The sequence below is a fragment of the Odocoileus virginianus genome, chromosome 7 (genome assembly GCF_023699985.2).
Source record: "Odocoileus virginianus isolate 20LAN1187 ecotype Illinois chromosome 7, Ovbor_1.2, whole genome shotgun sequence".
NCBI lineage: Eukaryota > Metazoa > Chordata > Mammalia > Artiodactyla > Cervidae > Odocoileus > Odocoileus virginianus.
The window spans coordinates 74434955-74448185 of record NC_069680.1 but is presented as its reverse complement, the minus strand read 5'-3'; the positions used below and the strand labels follow the sequence as shown (position 1 = coordinate 74448185).

Genomic DNA, 13231 nt, shown 5'->3' with positions numbered 1-13231 from the left:
CCGATGAGCCAGGCGGCACACGCCAATGAAGCCGTGCCGCCCCCTGGCGGGCCTGCAGAAGAGAGCCGGCGGCCCGGGAGGGGGCGCCGAAGCCCAGGGCCCGCCCCGGAAGATGCCCTTAAGGACCCACCTGGGAGGGCAGCCCGGGCCAGGGCGGAAGTAGCCACCCTGCGCCTCGATAGAGCCTCACCTCCTTTCGCAGCTGCTCCTCCAAACTCCTTATCACCCTCCCTCCTGTGCTCCCCATCGCTGCAAAGCAACTACTTCCTCCAGCGCCATCCGAGATTTTTTACCCTCACAGCCGGCTGCAAATTGCTCCCTAATAGTGTGGACTTTTAACCTCAGAACTCTTGTGTTCTCCCTTCTGAAGAGACAGCGCAGGGCACCTCCTGTGTACCAAGCACTGTCCTGGGGGCTTCATTCTCATCCCCAGAGCATCAGGTGTACATAATATGCCTATTTTTTAAACGAGGAAATACAGGCCTGGGAGATGAAGTACTTTACCTTGGATAGCCGAGCAGGACCTGGCAACAGAGTCTGATGCTAAAGCCACTTCTACCACCCACACTCGACCCTGCTGTCAGAGTATGTTTTATGAAACAGATGGCTGTTCATGGCTCCTCTGCCCTACATATCATGTTAACGCCCCAAGCAAGGCTCCTCCTGTTTCATCTTCCCTTAAGTTCACTGAACATGCCGGAGGGGCATGCCGGTAGAGATACCTAAGCTAGCCTGAGAACTGCCCTGGAGCTCTGGGGAGCGGCCCAACTTTGCCTAGGAAAAGGGAAGACATAGGCTGAGCCCTTGGCTCTGCAGTGACGAGAATGGGGACCAAAGCAATAGATGAGACAACCAGTGAAGCTAGCCATTGGCAGACCCCGTGTGGGTCCCTCTCCCACCTGTCACATGTGCTTTCCATGCCTCTAGTTAGCCTGTCCCAGCTGAAGAAACCAAAGACCAGACAGGTGAGTAGCTTGCCCAGCATCACATTACGCAGTAGGTCTGTCCAAAGCCTGTGGTATTTTTGTTATAGCTCCGCATTCACTGGCTTGAATCATACCCAGACTCCTGGAGGAACAAGACCCTCCCCACTAAACCCTCTCTTGCTCACTTGGAGCCTGCAACTCCCCAGGCAGGAAATGTCTTGAGATCTAGGAGGCTCCATCACTGCCTGACACTGCCCATCTGTCTCTGCAGTGCCAGAGACAACTTCCGTAGGATTCTGGCCCATAATTGGAAGAAGGAAGGCTCAATGTCATTAACTACCATCCTTCTGGGGGATGTGGCTTTAGAGCTGACCCCTGGAGCCCATGCCCAGGCTAGACAGCCTCCCTTCCCAATCTGCCTCTCACCTGGCTGGTAGACAGAAGGTCGGATGCTGGCAGTGGTGACAACCCGGGGCTTGGGTGCAGGGGCAGCTGGGGCCTCGCTGTATGTATGGGCAGCAGGTGCTGGAGAGGTGGCCACAGCGGGACTGTAGGCAGAGGCCTGGGGCCTGGAACCAAGTGGGGAAGAGTTAGCAGCCAGAAGGACAACCCCTCCCAGGCCCTGGAGCCTACAGCCATGGCAGTCTGGCTCCCTGATCTTTAAAGAGGCTCTGTAAGGAGGAAACCTGACAAAGATGTGCCTGGGGAGCTGCCGGAGGCTGTGAAGAAAAGACCAGGAGGTCTTAGGGGGAGAGAGCTGCTCTTTGGGTGCTAAGTCTTGGTGAGTCTGGTGAGAGCAGCAGAGACACTGTGAAAATTACAGCCCGTTGCTGGTGCTACCACCTTAGCAGAGGGAGGAGAGGTACCAGTCAGACAAGAGGATGATGGGAAACCCTTCACCCCTTGTGGAGGGACGGAGGGATGGGGGTGGGAAGATGGGAAGGGGAAGGAGGTAGAGGCAGGAAAGAGAAAAGATGGAGACAGTCAAAGCTACTTCCCAACCTTTGGGGGCACCTCACAGCCTCAGACCACCTGGCTTCCTCCTCCTCCCCCTTTCTATTGTTGTGGAGGGAGCAGCAAAGTCTCAGGTTTCTGGGTAAGAATGCTCCAGGGAGGGGAGGTCAGGAGAACCCCCCAACCCCCAACATACACAGAGGCTCTTCTGTATAGAATTCCTGTTGCCCTCCTCCCACTGCATTAGCTGCCAAGAGGCCCAAAGCAGGCCTTTTCCCACTTATGACCCAGGGACCCTGGGACCAAAGAGATGGAAAAAAGTAATGTATCTCCTCAGGAGATGCTGTGCTTGGCCTCTCCTCTTAGAGAACTAAAGACTCCAAGAGCTCCTGCAGCTAAGCAGCCTGTTCAGTGTTGTCTGATTCAATGTTTCCCAGTTCCATTTGCCTGTGAAATTCCTCATCTTTTCTTCATTTTAAAACTTAAAAGAAAAAGAAAAAAAAAGGGGGGGGGGCGGGGGCAGAAAAACAAACAAACTTAACAAACACCTTACAGAACATGTCTGAAAGATGCAGAAAATCTCTGCATCTTTCATGCACAAATGGGGATGACATGACCCACACCCAGGGAAAATGGGACATTGACAGGGGTGTGGAGAAATGAGCCCCTGGAAATATACTGCCTCCTGCTTCCTGTCTTCCTTCCCCCTTATGGGCCCAGGGCCTGCCCATCTCTGCTGGCAGAGTCATAGGATAAAGGAGTACCATCCTCTCTGGGGCTCTGTGAGGGGGTTGCCCTGAGCTTAGAATTTACCACCAAGTTCCTGAATGGATCCAGAAGGGTCCGGGTGCTGCCCCAGACAATTAGTTAGAATGCGTCTCAGAGAGCCAATGTGCTGGACCTGGGGGCCTGTCCTGCCAAGTTGTCATGTTTCTGGTTGAGTGAGAACACTGTCTCCCCTCTCTGGGTGTACCCTTCTCTGATATATCCCTGTTAAGACCCATGGAGTAGGAACCTTAGTGGAAGAGGAAAACGCCATGTCCAAATGGTGCCCAGCTTCCACTGTGGCAGAAGACGACTAAGGGTCAGCTGGTCTTAGTCAGACTCTCCCACCAGTGGAGGATGCTTTCCTAGCACCCCAGGAGCCACAGGTAATCTGTCAGAGATTGGTGCGGGGGAGCAAGCAGAGGCTTAAGATATCCAGCAAGAATTCTGAGGCTATGTTGGGTGTCCATTTGTCTCCCACTGGCTCCCTCTAGCACCACTCCAGCCCATGTAACAAGCAGGGCAGATAGTTGGGCCCAGAGTGAGGTTCCCTGACCCCCTCTGCTCTAGTCTGATGCTGGCAGCTCTCCATAGCTTTCTCCACTCTCCACCCAGGCTTCACATCTCTTTGTAAGGCAAAGTGGAGGGAGGGTTTGCTCTGTCGAGAGGGGTCCCGAGGCCCCCCAGACAAGGAGGCCTGGAACGTGGTGCTGGAGCCTGCCTTTGAGCAGGGCTGGGGCTAGACTGTCCATGGGACTCAGGCATCTAAAGTCTTCCCCTCAAACTGGGATGGCATCTTCTCACTAGACAGTAGGGACCTGTCTTATCTCCCTCAAAGTTTATTCTTTGTGCAGGGAGCAAGACCGTTACTTAAAGAGACTCTGGCGTGCAGAAGGGAAGCAGCTTGCTAAGTGCCCCCAGGAAGCTGCGATATGTGGACCCTGGAAGCCTGGGCTAGGCTCACCCTTGATACTTGAGTTGGGTTGGGGAAAGGCTGGGCTCAGCATTACCTGGGTCACTGTGAAGCCAGGTGGCAGAAGCTGGGCACACAGGCCACTCTGCCTAACCTTCATCCTGGCTTCAGGTTGCAACAGGGAACCATGTACCCTGACCTGCTGAAAAGGTGTCCTTTTCAGCAAAACCCTGGGAGGGGAGTGTGGAGACTGGGAAAGCTGGCTCTGACCCCAAACACCAACTTGGCAGCTCCACACAGCCCAGAAAGAGCTGTACCTGCTCGGCCTGTTACACTGCCTGGCCGCTCCAGAATGACCTGTCCAGCCTTCCCCTCTCTGCCTCCTGACACCTCCCCTCATCCTTTTCAACACCTCCCTTCCCCTGCCTTTGCTGAGTATCCATGAGGGCAGACAGGAATGCAGTAACTTGCAATACTGGAGAGCATTTTATGTGCTGGGTGTTTTATGTACACTTTTTCTATCCTGACCCTATAAAATTATGGGCATTATGCATTAATGCATTGTGCATTAATGCCTTAGGAGATGAGGAACCTAAGGTTCTGCAGAGTTGAGTCACTTTTAGAAGGTTACAGACAGTTAAGTGGTAGAGCAGAGATGTGAGTCCCACTGCACCAGGTGTCTCTGGAGCTAGGGTGCTTCTCCATCAAGAGAACAGAGGGTAAGGGACAAGGGTGAGGTAGTTTGTAAATAGTCTGACCCACCTTCAGTGCTCAGGTCAACGCTCCCTCCTCCATGGAGGCTTCCTTGATTTCCTTTCTTTCTCTGTAATCCCAATTCCAGGAACATGGATTTTCCACACAGTCTCTCTCTGTTATTTAACCTTACGTGTGTGTGTGTGTGTGTGTGTGTGTGTGTGAATGAGAGAGAGAGAGACTTTTACCTCTTTCCCTAGAGCATGTGCCCCTGGGGCAGGGTGACACGTCCAGCCTCTGTCCTCGGCCACACACACAGTGCATCTCCCTGAAATGCACCTCCAGTATCCCCTTCAGCCCAGGATCCAACGGTCCTAACCACTTTCGACGGACCTTTCCGAGGGCCCAACACAGCTGCCGACAGGCGGACCCAGGGGAGGCCTTTCTTGCCTCCCTTCCCCACGGGCAGAGCCGGCACCCGTGGGCCAGTTACCTTGGACTGTCCGCAGGGCTTGAGGCAGGGGCTGTGGCAGAGGCGGTGGCAGCGTGGGCAGCGGCTGTGGCCGGGGGTGGCGAGGCTGTGCTGGGAGAGGCAGCAGCAGGCGACTGGGCAGAAGCGGGCAGCAGTGGGGTGGCGGCCTGGCTGGTGCACACTGGAGCATGCTCAATAGGGGTGCTGATGAGGCGACCGAGAAAGACAACAGGTCAAGGGCGCCACTCTGCAGGGTGGGGGCGGTGGCCGCAGCAGAGGCAGGCTGGGCAGAAGTCACCAGCCTTACTGTGAACAGAGCCGGATCTTCCAGAAGGCTGAGCGAAAGAGCACCCCCACAACCCAGGGCTCCCAGAAGGAAGGGCTCAGACCACAGGGCGGATCACAGGAACTTCAAAAATATTCTCAAGCCTACTGAGATTCCCCTACATGATTCCCCTTTCTCAACATGTATTATAAAAACAGTGTGGTCAAAAAGTAGTCTAAATTATCAACCAAGTTTTCTCCCCCATCCTGTTTTCCTCCTTCTTTCACTGTTCCCTGTTCAGTCAGAGATAAGCATTGCCTTTGCGAAGGGATTATACAAGGAAGAAAACAGAGGCAAGGTATTTTGTTGTCAAGGGTTTAAGTTCTGAAGTTGTGAGAACCTGTGCTTTAGGCTGCGAAGGATTCGGAGCACTGATGGTACATTTGGAAGATGGGTAAAAGCTACCATGCCAGGCAGACCAAGGTCATCTGAACAAGAAGGGGTGCAACATGGAGTGAGGGACTCAAGAATAAAGGTAGCTGTGCCTGATTTCTGGGCAAACCCTGCGGAAGCGGCAGCACCACCACAGGGTCCCCTGTGCTCAGGCCCCTGGTGAAGGGGCAGGCAGGCCTGAGGCAGCCCAAAGATCTGCAGGCCATCTTGTGGCCTGGGGGCTATAGATGGTTTCCTACACCCCTGAGAGTGATATGGACGTGGCCCTGAGTGCCTGCACATGTGAAAGTCCCTGTAATTGAGACCATGAGAGGTGACTGCTCTGGCACTACGGACCACTGTGACCAGATGGGAGGGGGATATCCCAGCAGATGCCTAGATCATGATCAAGGACCAGGTGCCCAGACTCCCCATCCCACCTGCCTTGGCATTCTGCAAGCACCTCTTCTCCAAAACCACCCCAGACAAAAGAGGAGCATCAGAGCCTGAGTCAATGGGATTAGATTTCTGCCCCCTGTGAAATGAGAAATAAAAATTAAATGATAGGAAAGCAAAGAAATGTACACTCTTTGCCCACTTGCGTTACTGGACTAAGACCTGCACTTTCTGTGATGGCAACTTGTTCAGTTGCCAAGTCATGTCCGACTCTCCACGACTGCATGGACTGCAGCACGCCAGGTTTCCTTGTCCCTCACCATCTCCTGGAGTTTGCCCAAGTTCATGTCCATGGAATCAGGGATGCCATTCAACCATCTCATCCCCTGTCACCCAGGATATTGCAAATCCTATGGGTGGGAATGATTTCCTCACGCGATGACATTCAATTATTGACCTCCCACTAGGTGCCAGGCCTGTTCTAAATCCTCACAACAGCCCTCTGATGTGGGTATTACAGATTCTTTTTAATAGGTGAAGAAATGGAGGCAGAGAATTCAATTGCTGGAGCCTGTAGAACTTGGTAGTGACAGCAGGATCTGACTTAGGTGATAGATTTGAAGCCTTACCCAGTACAAGTGGCCCCTCAAACAGGTAGAAAGAACCTTCTTTCTGCAGTCAAGTAGAATCTTTCCCCAGCAAAAGGCACTATTCTTAATTGAAATAATTAGAATAATCCTTTTCCCTCTATAAGTGCTTATCATATGCCAGGCCTTGCACTAAACAGCTATATAAGCATACCCTGTCACTCCATTTGATCCTTTCAACCTGGCTTGGCAACTGGTATCAAGATCCTCATTTTACAGATAGGGAACTTGAGGTCTAGAAAGACTGAATCTCCACTAAAACATCACTCTGTCACCAAGTGCCAGAGACGGATGTGATCCCTAACCACTATATCATTTCTCAGACTTGAATATGTGGGCACAGTGGCCTGGAAATCTTGTTAAAAATGCAGCTTCTGGCTCAGAAAGTGGGTAGCAGGGCTGAGAGTCTACATTGCTAACAAGCTCCCAGAGGATGCTGATGCTGCTGGTCTGTGGACCACACTGTGAGTAACAAGATGCTACACAGGTCTGTCCCAGACAGGAGTGCCAGGGAGCCGTGATAACATACCGGAGCATCACAACATGCTCTCCTCCATCCAGGGAGGCATATGGTAGAGAAAGGTATGAAACAGCACGAGAGAGTCAAGGAAGAAGGGGCTGGAGAAGAGGCAAGGCTGCAAGTTGACTGTCACATGGGCGGGAGCACCATTTTTCTCCGTGACCACACAAGGAAGCATCTAGAGTGGACAAGGGCAGTGGCCATGCCCTGCCCAGCCCTTTCACAGCTTAGTGGTTCAGAGAGGCAGCCATGGGCACCCCCAGCTCTCAGGCTCATGGTGATGCCCAGTCCTGGCCCACCATGAGGCCACTCAACGCCCCCCTCATGAAAGAACTAGGCTTCTGGAAGCCATGCCTATGAAGTGGCTGCCTCAGAGAATCAGCTGCAGGCCCTGACACCACCACTGAGCTGGCTGCTCAGACCCCCATGGCATGGACATGTTTGGGAAGGCCTGTCTGACAAAGGACACCCCATTTCCTTTAGCTGTTTCTCCCTAACCCTGCCACCTGCTTCCTGGGGACTTCTGGGAACTGCAGACAACAGTGATAAAAGTACCCAGGCTGGGAACATATTCTCTGCAGGACAAATAGGAAACTGGCTTTACCTGTCTCCTGTAGTCCAATCCCCTGTCAGACCAGCTTACCTGTTGCTCTCCCCAGGCATAGCTCCACATGAATCCTGGCTTCTTGGGGGGTGAAGTTGGAGTGGATATGGACCTGGGAAAACCCATCATCTACCACAGGGCAGGACAAAGGGCATGCTATGAGGCTGCTGCTCAGGGTTGTGACTGGGTAGCCTCCTATCTTGGGTTACTGGCTACAGACACCAAGCAGCCGGGGCCTAGGGAAGGTAGGAGCAGCACTGAAGAGCATCCAGAAGGATCTTGGATTCTTGTCCAGGTCAGTTCATGCCTGAAATTCCCTGAGGAGGGGGGCCTCAGAAATCAAGCACTGCAAAGAGCTTACTAGACCCTGGCTTCAGTCCTAAAGACAGTGCCTGTTAGATCACCCCAGCCTGGTCAAGGACTCTGGCCTGGTTCATAATTCACCTTAAATATCTAAGCAAAAACCAAACCAACCCAACTATATCAACTGGCCGGGGGCTGCCTGGGGCGGGTGCTGCCGGAGGAGAAACACAGCCTGGCTACAGTCCCCGTTTCAGTCCATCTCTCCCTTCCACCCCGCTGGCATCAGGGTGCAGTGTGCCAACCTTGTGCCCTGCTCTGTTGAAGTGGCCTTTGGTTGTTGCTCCTCTTGGCAATGACACTATGTATGGAAAGGAAGGGGATGGTACTGGCGGTGGTGCTGGGCCTGGGGGGATTTGTGGTCACTGGGCTCAGGCTGGAACTATTGGCAATGCATGCTGTGGGCATGCTGTGACTGATGGTGCTGGGCGGTGTTTGCCTTTACTGGGGTGATGATGCTATTTGTATTAGCTAAAAGAATGGAATATGAACATCTGTTGATTCGATGATGACAGAATGCCAGTCAAGTGGTTGGCCTTGAAACTATTCATGCTGCCACCCACCTAGTTAGCATTCCACCTTGCAACCTGACGACAGTTGCTCAGGGCGGCCCTGATCATGTCACTTAGCAGCAGGGTTGCCCCACGGCACGACTCCAGGAGGTCTGTTGACCCTGTAGTCTATGCAATGATACCCCTCCAGAACTGCTCAGAGCACAGCAACCCCACAGGCTGTGGTGTGAATGATGCCCTGCAACCTTCACTAGTTCCACACTGCTTTCAGAACAGAGTCAAAATCCAGAGCCTGGCATTCCAGCTCTGAACCACTGCTAACCATAACATCCTCTGCCTGTCTTCCATTCCAGTCAAAATAATTAACTCAAGGTTCTGGGACATTCCTTCTCATCAGCACCTCTGGTTTCTCTGCTTAGAATAACATATGCAGCCTTCTGTGACTGTGCATGCCCCACTCCTGTCTGTTCCCAAAGATCAAACACACAGACCCCTTCTTCCAGGAAGCCTTCCTGGATACTCCAGATGGAAAACAATCCCTGTCTATGGACCTCACACAATCAGCCTTTCATCACGGTGAGTCACAACCACATCAGCCTTTTCTGATTCCTTGGGCACCCACAGTGGCCAGGAACCCAGTGCCTCAACAGATGCCCATGGACATGGAATGCTGAATAAGGGCACTCTCCTGTTTACCTCAGAGTGCTTCACACAGACCCCTAGCCTGGGGCCACCCAAAGTGCTGCCTGCAGTGGCCTGGGGTCACTGGGGAGGCACCAGGTGGGCTGGAAAGCAAATAGCCTTCCAGGACTTCAATTAGGTAGATCCAAGAGGGTTCCATCTGACAGGCCGGGGGGATAGAGACAGTGGACTGGGAGGCCACCAGCTCTGATGGATTAGCCCAGTTCCTCTGCTAGTCTTAAGACACCCACTACCTGGGGCCTCTTTCTGCCTGGAAGCCCTCAACCTCCAACCTACCCCTGGTCTTGGATGTCCTCAATAAAAGGTCAGCTAAATATGAGCATGCCCTAGGATGCCTAAATGCAGGCAAAAGTGCACCTCTCCCCACTTCCCCTGTTGATCCCCTGGCCAGCCTGCCTTGCCTGGTCCTTGCCTTGATCCTGGGGTCAGACTGCTAGAAGCAGGATAAGATGGGAGGTCAAGCTGGAACAAGATGGTGTGGGGGGGTTGGGGGGAACTTTTGGGAGCATCTCAGAGTGGTAGACAGGATAGAACATGCTCCCTGACCAGTCCTTCTAGATGGGATTGCCAAGGTCCCTGGAGGCAGAAAGGAAGCGTATGCCCGGGGAATGGGAGTGGAAGCAAGGCTCTGGCCCAGGCCAGTCCCAGGGGTGGTGGGGAGTCCTGAAGGATAGGCCTCAACACCTGTCATTATTTGTCAAGTGTTGATGATCTCATGTTCTCAGCTTGGGGTTCCCTCAGTCAGGGAGGAGGCTGATGAGTAGGCAGGTGAGTAGGGAGGGCACTAGCCTGCCAGACTGGCCCTTCCTAAATGCTCAGGACTGGGACAGGCCATAGGTGTGTGGAAGCCAGGAATGAGAACCTTCCTTGCCCCCTTGCCACGCGAGCAAGCCTCCACCAGGCACACCTTCCAGCTCCTCCCTCCTGAGCCATGGCCTGCTCGTGAGGGACCCCTGCGGTTTCCCTGTGAGCCGCTCCTTAGTCCAGCTGTGTCCACCTCAGCCGCTTCTCTCCCTCCCAGCCAGGGCTGAGCATGCACAGCGCCTTCCTGGGACCAGGGTTTGTGGTGTGCTTTCCGATGGGGAAGGAGGGCTGGCTCGGCCTGCCAGCTGTGGCTGATGTGGGAGGGGAGGCGGGGAGCATTCACACACTACCCAAAAGAGGCTAAGGCTGCCCTCTAGCCCACAGAACAGCTTCTCACCCACTGTCCTCTCTGCCTGCTCTCTGGAGCCCTGGGCAGGGCCATAGGGACAGGGAAACAGTGGTTTGCATTGGAAGGACTGATGCTTAAATGCCAATACTGATGTGAAGAGCTGACTCATTAGAAAAGACCCTGATGCTGGGAAAGATTGAAGGCAGGAGGAGAAGGGGATGACAGAGGATGAGATGGTTGGATGGCATCACCGACTCAATGGACATGAGTTCGAGCTAACTCTGGGAGATGGTGAAGGACAGGGCACCCTGGTATGCTGCAGTCCGCGGAGTTGCAAAGAGTCGGACACCACTGAGCCACTGAACAACAAATCCCAGCCCTGGGGGACACTGCCCCTGCCCCTCTTCTGCAGGCACCTGTCCTCTCCCCATCTCAGACCTGCCCCCTTGGGTGATACGCACACAGGTACAGCAGGACTGGGGCAGGTTTGGTTCATTTCAAAGCCTCTTTATTTCAGAATGAGCATGCTTATATGTACAGGAGAGAGAACTAGGGAGCCAGCACACACAGCACAGAGAGGCGAACACATGCTCCGATCTCACCACGGCCAGGAGGGGCCTCTCCCTTGTCTACCCTGGGGCCTCCTCTCCCTCTGCAGGGAGCCCTGTCCTGGGCTGCCTGGCTCCAGAGGGCACGAGGGAGTAAGTGGGGCCAGGGAGTTGGCTTCTTCTTAGGACCCTGATCTATGGGCTGCTCATTCCAGGATGGCACTAGGCCGGGCTGCTTCTCCCAGGAGCTGAGGTTGGTGGGAGAATGGACCAGTGGCAGTCTGTTTCCCTTGGTTCTGGGATGTCCTATCAGCAAACCCCATCACGTCCTCTCTGATCTACAGGAAGGCCCCGTGCAGGGGAGCAGAGGTTTGGGCTATTTGGGGGGTGGCGAGGTTTGCACTGAAGGGCAGGGGTGCTGCGTGGGGCTGGGCCTGGGCCGTCAGCTCTGGGCCGGGCAGAGAGCACAACTGCTGCAGGTGACTAGCGAAGGTGCCCCCCAGCACAGCTATACATTCTCAAGCATCACCATGGGGCTCACATGCCAGATCTGTGTGGGGGGAAGGCGGGAGGAGTCAGGCCTGCAAGGAATGGGGGGATTCCAGACAGCCTCTTAGCTTTTAACATTAAGAATTTGGGCTGAAAGGCCATGGTGCCAGTTGCGTAATTTGGCAAAACGTGGGCTGTTACGTTCCGTTTCAAACCTTTCCCTGTGGCACAGAGAGAAACAGAGAGACAGAGACAGAGAGAGAGAGAGGAAGAAAGAAGGGGTTAGGGGATGTGTCCGCCATCACCCTGTCTGACAGCTGGGGCAGAGGGCATGGGAGGGAGGGTTCAGCTTGGAGAGGCTTTGCCACCATGGGGTAATTTCCAGGTGGTTAGGCCTGGTTTGGGGCAAGACCAGAGTTACAAGGACCAGGATGGATGGACTATTGTCCCTGACTCGAGTGAGCCATGGAGAAGGGGCCTGGCTAGAGGACCTGAGGGCAGGCTGGGCACAGGGATGGGGGGTCTTCCAGGTTCTCCCTGGCCCATGTGGTTAGGGCTGGGCAGGGCTGCTTTGGCTGTGGGCTCTTGGGACTGAACACCATAGGCAGGCTAGCCTCGCATGGTCTCTGTCCCCTAGCTGGGCATCAAGAAGAAGGAATGCCTGTCCCCGTGACGAGGCTGGGTGAGCAGACCTGCCAACTCCCTGTGCTGCCCCAGTCTCTGCCAACCGTTCTCTGTCCCCAGAGAGAAGCCTCCAAACACCACTGACTACCCCACCCACCTAGGCCTGAGCACAGCCAGGCACACACGTGCACATGTAGACTCACAAGGCTGCCGGCACACATATACTGGGGGCCGGGACTTTCCACCACTTCCTGCCAGCAAGGCCTCTGGGGCTCAGCCCACAGCCCTCTTAGCCGAGGACATAGGACAAAGCAGGTGAGGAAGAGCCAGAAATATAGATATGGAGGGGAGATTGTGCCTGGGAAAGGCCAAAATCGTAGACCTCCAGACCAACGGACCTCTAACGTCTTCCAGAATAGAGGTGCAAGTTGGTGGCCCAGGGGCCTCATCTAGCCACAAACACAGTATGTTCAACCTGGACAGTGTTGAAAATTCATTTAAAAAATTAACTGCTACATCCAGATCATAGAATACTACTCGGCAATAAAAAGATATGAATGAACCACTGGTATACTCCACAACTTGGATGAGTTCCCAGAGAACTAGGACTGAAAAAGCCCATCCCATAAGGCCTCAAGCTGTATGCTTCCATTTACATCACATCCTTGAAATGACAAAATTATAGAAACAGAGAACAGATTAGTGGTTGCCACAGGTTAAGGACAGGGTGTGTGCAATAGGGAGGTTGAGAATGGTCTGGAAAAACAAGATGGGGGCATCTGAGGATGGAAGTATTCTGCACTGGATGGTACAGGTGTCAACACCATGGTGGGGTACTAGTTTCGCAAGATGCTACCATTGTGGGTAAAGGCTACATAGGCTCTCTCGGTATTATTTCTTATAACCACAGGCCAATCTGCAATTGTATCAAGATAAATAGTTTAACAAATGAATTGTCAGCATATAAAAATCAGAAAGATTGGCTTTAGGTCTTTAAAAATCAAAGGATGGGGCGATGCTGGACTTACATTTCTGCATGATAACAGTCCTGTGTCCCCACATGTACACCTGGCCACCTCCCCACATCTGTATTACCTGGAAGACTCCCCCTCTACACCTTAAGGCCTGCAAGTGGGTCCCTGTGTAAAGGTTCTGTTTGACAAGAGGGGTCTCCTGCTCACATATTTGAAAACCACTGGTCCAGACTTTCCTAAGACCACAAAGAAGCCAAGGTGCAAATACCTCACATGAATAGC

At 53.5% G+C, this 13231-nt stretch overlaps 1 protein-coding gene across 10 annotated transcripts in view; it reads right to left on the bottom strand.

Annotated features, from left to right (window-relative positions):
- Nucleotides 1–13231, bottom strand: part of LDB3 (LIM domain binding 3) — a 71495-nt gene that overhangs the window by 18723 nt on the left and 39541 nt on the right. For 5 of the 10 annotated variants that reach the window (XM_070470960.1, XM_020915039.2, XM_070470961.1 and 2 more), the window contains 2 exons: nucleotides 4745–4927; nucleotides 1353–1495 (listed from right to left, as the gene is read on the bottom strand). In XM_070470960.1, the coding sequence (XP_070327061.1) occupies nucleotides 1353–1495; nucleotides 4745–4927 (326 nt within the window). Of the gene's footprint in view, nucleotides 1–1352; nucleotides 1496–4744; nucleotides 4928–10800; nucleotides 11573–13231 lie in introns of those variants that run through there. The other 5 variants (XM_070470963.1, XM_070470965.1, XM_070470966.1 and 2 more) reach the window with 2 other exon arrangements.